Source organism: Equus caballus, chromosome 16 (assembly GCF_041296265.1).
Source record: "Equus caballus isolate H_3958 breed thoroughbred chromosome 16, TB-T2T, whole genome shotgun sequence".
Lineage (NCBI taxonomy): Eukaryota > Metazoa > Chordata > Mammalia > Perissodactyla > Equidae > Equus > Equus caballus.
The window spans coordinates 88,339,132-88,350,408 of record NC_091699.1 but is presented as its reverse complement, the minus strand read 5'-3'; the positions used below and the strand labels follow the sequence as shown (position 1 = coordinate 88,350,408).

At 36.5% G+C, this 11,277-nt stretch overlaps 1 protein-coding gene across 2 annotated transcripts in view; it reads right to left on the bottom strand.

Annotated features, from left to right (window-relative positions):
* Positions 1–2,379: 2,379 nt before the first annotated feature.
* The window catches only part of U2SURP (U2 snRNP associated SURP domain containing), an 87,073-nt gene continuing 78,175 nt past the window's right edge, over positions 2,380–11,277 (bottom strand). For both annotated transcript variants that reach the window (XM_001493057.6, XM_070238279.1), the window contains 3 exons: positions 9,902–10,020; positions 8,531–8,707; positions 2,380–6,602 (listed from right to left, as the gene is read on the bottom strand). In XM_001493057.6, coding sequence (XP_001493107.1) covers positions 6,464–6,602; positions 8,531–8,707; positions 9,902–10,020 — 435 coding nt within the window. In that variant the 3' untranslated portion in view covers positions 2,380–6,463. The remainder of the gene's footprint in view (positions 6,603–8,530; positions 8,708–9,901; positions 10,021–11,277) is intronic.

The following is an 11,277-nucleotide window of genomic DNA, read 5'->3' as shown; positions in this document are numbered from 1 at the left end:
TTTTTAAAAGTCCACTTAATAAAAATGTTTTTCTCAAAGGAGATTAAGAAGTAAATGTCATCTATAAGACTGGGACAGTAGACTGCAGACTATGAAATGATACTCAGTGTGCAATAAATCAACATATCGTCAAAGTATAAGTTTAACAAATCTAACTAAATACAAATCAAGTATAAAAAGATATCTTCTAAAGGTACCAGTGCAGGCAGCCGGCCCGGTGGCCAAGTGGTTAAGTTCGAGCGCTCTGCTTCAGGCGGCCCAGGGTTTTGCCGGTTCGGATCCTGGGCGTGGAACATGGCACCGCTCATCAGGCCATGCTGAGGCGGCGTCCCACATGTCACAGCTAGAAGGACCCACAACTAAAATATATAACTATGTACTGGGCGGGGAGCGGTTTGGGGAGAAAAACCAGGAAAAAAAAAAAAAAAGATTGGCAACAGTTGTTAGCTCAGGTGCCAATCTTTAAAGGTACCAGTGTTGTGGAACTGCAGTATTACTCCGTTTTAGCTAAAAGATGTTCCCATCGTTAGTTTTCAGTACTGAATGTTTATTAATTTTAAATGCCACCATAGCACAACTATGTGCCAGCAATTTACATGGGATTTCATCCTCACAATAAACACGCAAGGTTTATTTCAAACCCAATTTCATAGGTGAGAAAATAGAGATTCTAAGATTCCAAAAGATCACACAGCTAGCAGCGGAGGAAGAGCTGGCCTTCAAGTCCAAATACAACTTCACAGCTCAGGCGCCTCCTTCTCCTCCACCACGATGCCAAGCCACATCTCACTTTAAAATTAGGTTTTCGTCACTAATGCTCTGTGTTTCCTACTTCCTTCCTGTGTTTCCTTCTTACTCTGTAAGAGTTTAATGCTCTGTTTCCTAAGGATAGGGAAAAATACCTAAAAAGAAGTTAGAACAAAAGCTCTTTTTTTCCTTTCTTTGTGGCAAAACGAACATCTAATTCAAACACTGAGTTTACTACATGCCAAATTTTAGTTTCACTTTTCAGCAGGCAATAAACTAAAAAAGCATGAGTGTGATCATTAATATTAATACACTACAATTTCAAAACCACATAGCTTACTTTGAAAATATATTTTGTACCTCATGCTACGAAGTGTTGATGTGAAATTACATCATACATAACCATTAAAGAGAGCACAGCACAAAAAATGATAAAAATGGTAAAGAAAAGTGGTATGAAGCAGTTGGCATATATATTTGGTATTACTTTGTTTTCTTTTGATGTTTTTACTCAAAATGGAAAATGCTAATGTGCCATTTGGGGAAAATCCTTTTCAAATTCTGTAAGGAAATTCAGAAACTTTAAAAAAGCAGGCTTTAAAAAAGAACGCACGCACATGCTAGCACATGGATGAACCTTAAGGACATCAGGCTAAGTGAACGCACCAGTCACAAAAAGACAAACAGTGTATGATCCTACTTATTTGAGCTATCCGGAGTAGGCCAACTCCCAGAAACAGAAATGAAAACGGCAGTTGCCAGGGGTGGGGGATGTGGGGGAAATGGGGAGTTGTTGTTTAATAGGCACAGAGTTTCAACTTTGTAAGATGAAAAGTTCTGGTGATTGGTTGCACAACGTGAATCTGGTTAATATTACTGAACCATACACCTAAAAATGGTTAATATGGTAATTCTTGTTACAAGTATTTTACCACAGTGAAAAATTAAAATTTTTAAAAAGGAACCACTGAATTTCTTTTTCTTTCCTTTTTGTGAGGAAGACTGGCCCTTAGCTAACAACTGCTGCCAATCCTCCTCTTTTTTGCTTGAGGAAGATTGTTGCTGAGCTAACATCTGTGCCAATCTTCCTCTGTTTTATGTGGGACACTGCCACAGCATGGCTTGATGAGCAGTGCTAGGTCCGTGCCTGGGATCTGAACCTGCAAACCCTGGGCCGCTGAAGCGGAGTGTGTGAACTTAACCACTATGCCACCAGGCCAGCCCCCAAATGAATTATTTTTTAATGTGATAATGATAGCGTGATTATGCTTTAAAAACACTGAGAGATACATCTATAAGATGATATTTGAGGTTGATGGGTATTAGGGATGTTTATTCTACTATTCTTCTTTTGTATATGTTTGAAATTTTCCTCAATGAAATAAACAGAACAAAATAACTCATCAAAAAAAGGGGAACCAATAAGGAAATGACATTTCCTAATCAAAGGAATCATCTATCATGAAAATATTTTATTATAGTTGAAACATATAAAATGTAGTAGCATTTTAGTTACAACTGACAATGGGACCCATCGCTTATTTCACTTAGAAAGCTGCCGAAACCTAGATACAGTGTACTGGGCTTGTATCAGAACACCCGGATGGAGAAAATTACATGAACAGTATAAAGTTTGCTATGAAAACAACATTTTTTATTAAAGTAATTAAAAGTCAAAAAACAACAACAAAAAGGAAATTCCACAACCTTTGTTTGCAACTATATAATCTTTATGTAGAAAATCTATAAAGTGACAGTCTGGAAAGCAGCTCCACAATAAACTTAATCCTTACATCAAGAGTAACTAAATTATGGAATCAGTTCACTCAAAAGAAATTGTCTCACTTAGGATATTTCAGCTGGGCTGATTTCAACTATATTATTCTCATTTCTGAAAAATTGTCTTTCCTGATATTTCAAATCAGCAGAGATAGAAGGTACGAGAGCCTGCTGAAGTAAAAGGATAGAACACAAATACTCCAAGCACAATGCCATGTGAAAATGAACAAGGGCATTTTATCTAAAGATCTACAAAACTATACAAATAACCAGTAATACATATAGCCCATTCACACTGAAGCTCCACGGGTGGTGCTGAAGAGACACTGCGGCACTGCTTTCCAATAATGGAACAGGCTCACTCTGAACAGCAGCACATTCCCACCTTTTAGTCTATCATCACGATACTGCCCCTGGATCTGTATTTGCGTATTATCTAAGTCCTGGGAAGTTAACAAAAATAAAGAAATAAGCCAAAAAGATAATGAATTGAATATCCTCTAAAATCTATTCTAAAACATGCATGTGAAATATGAAGAAACCAAGCACTTTGTGAGTTTTTAGTCACATGTTCCTTTCAACTTATGCTAGTGTCTTCATTAGTATCTGCACTGAATTTCCTAAAATTAGCTTTCCCAGTAAACATTAATAGAAGAGGAAAACAACAAAGGAAAAAAGCTCTTATTTCTTAAAGGTACAGTCCTGGAAAACTAGTACTATGGGTTTTCAAAAACAACTTTCTCTGCTAAAGAAATCACACTGTTGTGGTCATCAGAACAGGTAAAGTCACTTTGGCAACACAGAGATCTATTTAGTCTCACTTTTAACAATCATAGTGGTAAACTATTATCATGGCTATATAATTTTCAGAACTGATACCACCACAGAGGCAAATGTGTAGAGAATATTCCTAATAAACCTAAATTAGATGATGACTGAAATTTCTTAAAAACATTTCAAGTGCTCAAGAATATTAAAGTTTGGGGGAAAAAATACAGAAGTCATAAGCAAGTATTTCCTCCCTCTAAGAGTCTAATTGGGATAAAAGTCTCAGGCTAAGCCCACAAGAATGGTCTGCAATAAAGAAAAATTAGGTCACTGTATAGTAACTTCTGCAAACTTTAGGAGAAAAGCCAAGAACATTCTGAGCCAAATAAAAGCATTCTTTCAGGTCAGGGCTTTTTGTTGTTTTAGTTCTTTAATCTCTAACTTCCCAACATGTTACAGTTGAGAAATGCCCATGTTTACTAACAGTAATAAGGAAATACAAAGTCCAAGAAAAGATTCACAAACACGATCCTCTTCAATCCTAGGTCTCTCCTAGGTAAGAAACAGACCACCATTTATTTACTCTCTCACCTGTAGAAGAGAGGGACATCAAAGGGTTTTAACCTGGTAAGAAATCCCTGTGTATAAATGTTAGGTTAAACGGTAGAGTTTAAGCCACGCCCTTCATAAGTAGACAAGAGAGGATTTCCTCTCACATGTGGCTGTGGGAGAGGACAAGAACTGTCTACTACAGAGCTGGAACAGGTATTTCCTGTAACTAGAAGGCCGTGCCCATGAACATTTTAGTCAACCTGCAGAAATTTTTATATCTAATTAAGAGTGTTCTTTAGATCAGAAATAGATGAATAATATACTATTATAAAAATATGTTAGAATATCTCCCCCCTTACAACTCACCAATTTCTGATACCGTCAAACTTTCATAGAGTCCATGGAGAATGACACAGGTTTACTCTAGATATTTGTTCATTAAGTAAAACTGGAAGTAACCTACCTATCAATACCATTTGCAATTCCTGATTTTAACAGTCCAATACAATCTAATACACACATTAACAAACTTCAAAGAATACACATTCTATCAAGCCTAAGCAATTCCCATCCACCCACCCAAAAGGAAGCCAGTGTTACCCACTGTAAGACAAATGATGTTTGCTGTATCTGGATCAAGATTAAAAGAACTACGAAATTCCATTCCAGTACGAAAATACTACAAATAAGCACCCAAAACTGACCTAAGAATTTCTACTCACTCTTGCTTCTCCAGGTTTTTAAAGGGAGAGAAACAAGCATTCCTTGCAACCTGACTGGCAAAATCATTACCTTACCAATTATTTCTAAGCCTATAGTAGATACCAACAAATGATGGAATGCCCAAATCACTAGCCATTCAACATAACTGTTATTTTCGAAAAGAAAGATAATTATATAAAATTCCATTCTCCCAAGCAATGAACAAGGTAGAAAAGCATACTACTTCAAAAATGGCTATATTCGTAGGTTTTTAAAAACCAGCACCAAACGTTCATGTTTAATCATGTCGAGCAACACTTAGGAACTAACATTTCCTGACAATACGGATAAACAAAAGAGTGAATGATGAGGGAATAACTTTCAAGCAATATTGCATTTTGCTAAGAACCGCTAAGTAAAATAATCTGATGAGCTCGTTTCTAAAGCTCTTATGTCTGCCCAGTTTGGAAACAGCATGCCTCACTGCTCAGCTAACAGAGCTACTACCCAAATTCTGGGTACAGCTTATTTTATTTTGTGACTAGGCAAGATTAAGTAAAACAACCTGAAAAGATAAAGTAACCTAACTCAAAACAATCCATTATTAGAATAGTTTTCCACGGTCTCTGTATAAAGCACCTAAATGAAAACTGAAAGCAAGATCCACAAACAGTAGTAATGTCAGTTCAAGTCTACATACCCTTTTATTACACTATATTTATAGAAATATTATGATCATCACACAAGCTTTCTTACTTCCTCATACTGTACCAATTTTACTCCCATTGTATAAGAGATTTTGACTGCAAATGTTTAAATCAACTTTTTGTACCTTGAATTTACAAATCATTGGATGTAAAGCTTCCTGAAAACTATTTTATTGTTAAATTTTACTTAAAGCTAAACCTAGAACTAAATTCTTTTAAAAAAACAAAATACCAAGGTGCTTTCAACAGAACCCTGTAGAAATCTACCAATCCCAGTGTTTGAGAGCAAGCCTACAGAGGAATATAAAGCAGCAACCACCACACACACAATTCTATGGCCAACTCTTGTTAGGAAACTTCTTTTATAAATAAACTTCTTTCATGATAGAAGATGAAATCAAAAGATAGAAATTTAATTTTTCCCTAAAAATAAGTAGTTGCTCAGGACATAGGTTGAGTATACTGAAATCATATTGCTTCTCTGAAAAAAGAAAAAATAGTTTAGCCAGGCATTCCATTAACAAAACACCATGCCACATTCACCTAGTGCTTTGATCTCCGGGTACTAGTATTACCCAAGGGAACCTCATCAAAGAAACTGGTTGGCAAACCTACCAAATCGGAGGCTCAGGTCCCTTCATTTTGATAATCATCTTAGTAAATATAAAACTTTAGCTACTTGAACAATGGAGCTTGTAAAGTGCAGTCAGGTATAAGAAACACAACAGAAGTGCTAAACTCACTTATTAGTAGGACTTCAAGGGACTTGATGTCACCAATAGGGCAAAAACACAACATCATAGTTTTCTGTTCAGATTTTATTTGAAATCTAATTCAAATTGTCAAAGCTACAAAAGAGGGGAAGACATCTGTATTATTTTTGCTAAGTCACAACATCCTAAAACAAAATACTACTACTGCCAGCAGATCCATTATACACATTTCTGATGAAATTCATTAGCACAATAAAAATTTCATCTTGAAAAACAGCCACAACGAAAGTAATTTATACAATATAAAACAATGACAGTCTACAGATGCAGTTACTCATGAGTTTACACATGCATTCACAAACAAATAAACAAAAAACCCCAGGAATGCTCTTTCATTTGATTTTTTGTTTTTCGTTTTTTTTTTAAAAAAACAGACTGTTCAGGCACAAAACAAAATCGCATTTCCACTAAATGACAGCATCTTAAAAACTGACGTCAGTGTTTGTTTTTCTTTGACTTTTTATGAGACCTGTGTGGAGACCGGGACTGGGATCTGGATTTCTTCCCTGATTTTTTAGGGGATCTAGACCGTGAGCGCCTAGACCTTTTAGGTGTCCTTGAACCAGATGGTGATCTGAGGAAACAAACAAAAACAATTTATCAAAGCACTCATGCGATCAAAACTGACTATCCTTATATCATCTAAAATGATCTTTAACAAAGCACAATCAAAGTCACTGAAATAAAAAAGGTTGTAAAGTTTCCAAATTTAGACTTTGCCTACTGGACACACACACGCGCACACGGATTTTGTACTTCCTTTGCACAGCATCAGCAATCATCAGTGGTGCGCTTGCTTAAGAAAGACAGATTCCTGAACCTTACCGCTGCTCTACTGAATCAAAGTCTTGAGGTTAGGGGCTGGGAATTTGCATTTTTAACAAGCTCCCCAGGTTACTAACATACCCCAAAAGTCTGAACCTCTAAATCTATAAGATAAAGTTCAAAACGGCACCTAAGATCATTCACAATTTTAAAAGCCCAGGCAGCTTTGCAGCCTATCTTCTTGAGGGACAAAGCCCCAACTACTGCAAGCTCATTCAAGGGAATCATTAGAGACGGCATGATTGCCTAAGTGCTGTTCACGAAGATGACCAAAACAAATAAATACGCTATATATAAACAGTCAAGCAGTGATTAATGACAGGGGTATGTTCTGAGAAATGTGTCATCAGGTGACTTGTCACTATGAGAACATCAGAGAGTATACTGAAGGGGAACAAAACCTGCCACCCCAAAATGTCTCTCTTTAACATGAGGATTATTTTAGGCTGATTATTTTTAAGAAACAAAAGACTCAAAGTTTTTCTTGTTACTCCCCCTTAACTGCCTAAAAGAATTCAGATAAACCCATCTCAGGAAGCAAGCTATCACCTTAGCATAACATGAACTAGGTGGCAGAAAGGGAGGAACCTAGAAAAGCCTGTTGGGCTCCACTCTGTGTTCTTCTGTTTCTGCATGCCCCAAATACTTGTTTTCCAAACGTTTGATTCTTTTCCTATCTGTGAACTGCCTTCCTTCCCTTTGAAGTCCATGACCCTCCCCACCCTCAACATCTCTGTCTTTAGCTGAGTATGGTAGTTAAGGTGGCAGCTTTGGCCACTTTGGCAAGTTACTCAGTTTTCCTGGGTTTCTCCCATGCATACATGTTATTAAACTTCTGTTTGTTTTTCTATTAATCTGTCTCATGTCAATTTAATTCTTAGACCAGCCAGAAGAACCTAGAAAGGTACAGGAAAATTTCTTCCTCTCCTCCAGTACTTACATAGACCTACATGGTACAGCCTGTTCACACCTAAGCTGCATATGGTACTCATCGCACAGGACCACTGTTGTATATGCAGTTTGCCATTGACCAAAACATTGTTATGCTGCGCCTGACTGTATACGCAAGCGCTATTTTAAAAAGGAGAAAATTATGTCATAAAGATTTTACTAAAAATGAGTACAATAATAAAGTTTTAGGATATAAAGCAGTTTTAGCTCTCAGGAAAATTCCTCTGTATAACACCAGATAAATAAAACATTTCTGAACCACTTTTCTGGAACTACAAGGGGAAAAGGGTATAACACACTAAATTACACACTGAAGAAATGGTATTTATGCTGTTTATTTCCACAAGTCTCTACCCAAGAACTTGCTTATAATAAGACTGTTTGGGGTAGGGTGGGATGTATTTTTCTTTTAGCCTTGACAAAATCAAAGAATAGTCTACAGAAACTAAAGAACAGAACGAAAAGTAAAGCAGCTACCCCTATTCCATAGGAAATACTGGATACAATGTTTAAAACTCCTGGCTGGTCTTTACCTGTTGGAAGCATTTTTCGGTCATGAGGAGACTGGGATGGGAAGGTGGGAAGGAATAATCTAAAATCAAAGTATCTCTCTCTGGTTTTCTAAGATCCTTTAAAAAATGGCTGCCAACCAAATTATTTTCAAAAGTTGGTAGAATGACAAGGAAACTGGCATTGGAAATATTACAAGAAAGGACTTGCATTTACCTTTTGGCCTTTTTGCTAACATCTCTAGGAGAATCTTTGTGAGATGACCTGGATCGTGAGCTCTCTTTATGAGATCTTTCTGAACGCTCTGATCGCTCCGATTTTGGTGATGGGGATTTCACTCGTCTACCACTGCTACTGCGAGATGGGCTGGGGGATGTGCTGTGCCGCCTTTTCCTATGGAACAAAGCCCCCAACATTCCATAAGTGAGCAAGGGTCAGGCATTAATCTTCCTTCTACTAAATTAGCTACTAATTCCTGCCTGTTTACACTAACTTTATTTTCACTGACCTTATTAACGTTATTTTCCAACAACATTCAAAGCCCTTTTTACTAAGAATAAATGAGTCTTAAAGATAGGTTGATTGAGACAAAAACTGAATTCAACTAAATTGGATTTTCTTCTGCTTGTAAGAGATTATTGGGACAATGGACAAAATTTCATTAAGGTCTCTGATAACAGTGTTTTTTTAATGTTAATTTCCTGATCATAAAATTTTTATTATGGTTATATAAGAAAATGGGGCATCACGAAGGCAAGGTACTCTTAAATGGTTGAGGGGGGAAGGGGGGAAAAAGGAGAATAAGAAAATATAGCACAAATAGAAATATTTTAACATCTGGGACATGTGGGTGAAGGATATCTGGGAATTCTTTATACTATTCTCGCAACTTTTCTAGAAATTGAAATTATAACAAAACAATAATAAAAGACAAAAAAGTGATAGATTTATTATTTAACCAATTAATATACTATATTTGTAACTATCTGTCAAGTGACTAAGCCAGAATTTTTTTATTTGCATTCACTTGGTTTTTATTAGGAAAACCTCAGTTCCATTAACTGAAGCAATTTTCTCTACTAAATCAGCGATTGAGGAACTGTGAAAGTAAGAAATAAAGACTAAAAGAGAAATGATTTTGATTAGAGTGAAGACAAAGCGAGGATCAAGTTCCTATGGCCTGGGTACAAAATGTCCTTTTGAGACAGGACTGGGAGACTCAAGTTTGCAGGTAGAGCCTCAGCACAGAAGAAACGTTTAACTAGAGGCAACAAGGAAGGCCTAGCTGGCTGTTGAGTTAGTTAAGCCTCAGGTTTGCTATCTAATACGCTAACTGAATTCTTGCACTGAAGTAAGGTGAAGGTACTATATGAACCATGTAAAGGGATGATGCCCAGTTAATAAGCCAAGTGCCAACTAAATGCCCCATTTCTCAGCTAATTCTGCCTCCTGCAGGCAGGAGTCAAACATATTTATCATGAAAAAATACTTTTTCAGTTTGTTGGCATTAGTGATGAAAATATTACAAAATGAAACATCATTCCAAATCTTGAAACCAGTTTAGGAATTAAATGAGAAATGTTCTACCTTTCTTTCCTTGTTGGAGTACACTCATCTTTCTCCTTCTTGTCTTTGGACCGAGATTCCAATTTTTCTTTATCCTTCTTATCTCTTTCTCGTTCTCTTTCTAATTCTTTCTCTTTCTCCTGTTTTGTTTTTTTAAAGAAAGAATACTTAGTCATTAAAAAATAGCAACCTGGGTTAATCTCATTTATGTAACTGTATTTTCTCTTTTGGTTAACCATTTTTTAAATCACTACTAACGGCACAACACGACTTTTTAAAAAATACCCACTTTTCCATAAAAACTAGTCATTCCTTCTACTGCATTTAATAATAGTAGTGATACCAGTGACAGCAGCTAAACATTTACTGAGTGCTTACCATAGGCCAAGCAATTACTAAACAACTTTCATATACTATTTCATGTAATCCTTCAAAGACCCGTAAGAACAGTACTATTATCTTCATTCTAGAGATGAAAAATGAGATTCAGAAAGGTTAAGTACCACGCCCATGGTCACACAGGATGGTGAAGTCAGGATTTGAGCCCAAGCTCTAGAGCCAGGGCTCTTAACTACTACCTACTGAGTACTGTCCCTCCACTAAAAAAAACTATGAAAAACTGACAATATATTGACCTTTCCATCTCAGACTACAAGAAAACAGTCAGCTGCGATTCTAATTGTACAGCAAGCTGATTTAATCAAGAGAACTCTTACCAAAGCAATAGGACGAAAAGGGGAAATAACTATTCACGATAACTGTCCATCAGAAAATCTCATTAGTGAGAAACAAGTACCACTGTATTGGACATTTTAAATCCTACTTTATAAAAGTACAAACTGATGACATGACTACACAATTATATAAACCAGAAAAATAATTTATTTGCTTATCCCCAGCTACTGACAATCACCACTTCTCACTTGAAATTATGATTTCTGTTGATAATACAATTAAAGGAGTGGCTACAAACAATGAACCCACAAAGCCAATTTAGCTCTCCGCTAACAGGAATTTAATTTCTCTATGATTTGGATGCATCAAGAAAGCTATCTGAGAGCTGATAAAAAGCCTATACAGGATGTTGGCAAATGTTTTCTGTAAAGAGCCAGATAGTAAATATTTTTCTGCTTTGTGGGCCACATACAGTCTCTGTCACAAGTATTCAACTCTGCCCCTGTAGTCCAAAAGCCGCCACAGATAATTGAAAGGGCATGGCTGTGTTGCAATAAGTTTATTTAAAAAAATGAGTTGATGGCCAGTCAGCTGACTCCTGGTATGTACCTTCAAACACATCCTTCTCTCCAATTACAATCACGGAATGCAAGGAGACTAAAATGGTAATACATGTATTACTACCATCAGGACCAGTGAGCATCTCAAGGTATAGTCTTTCA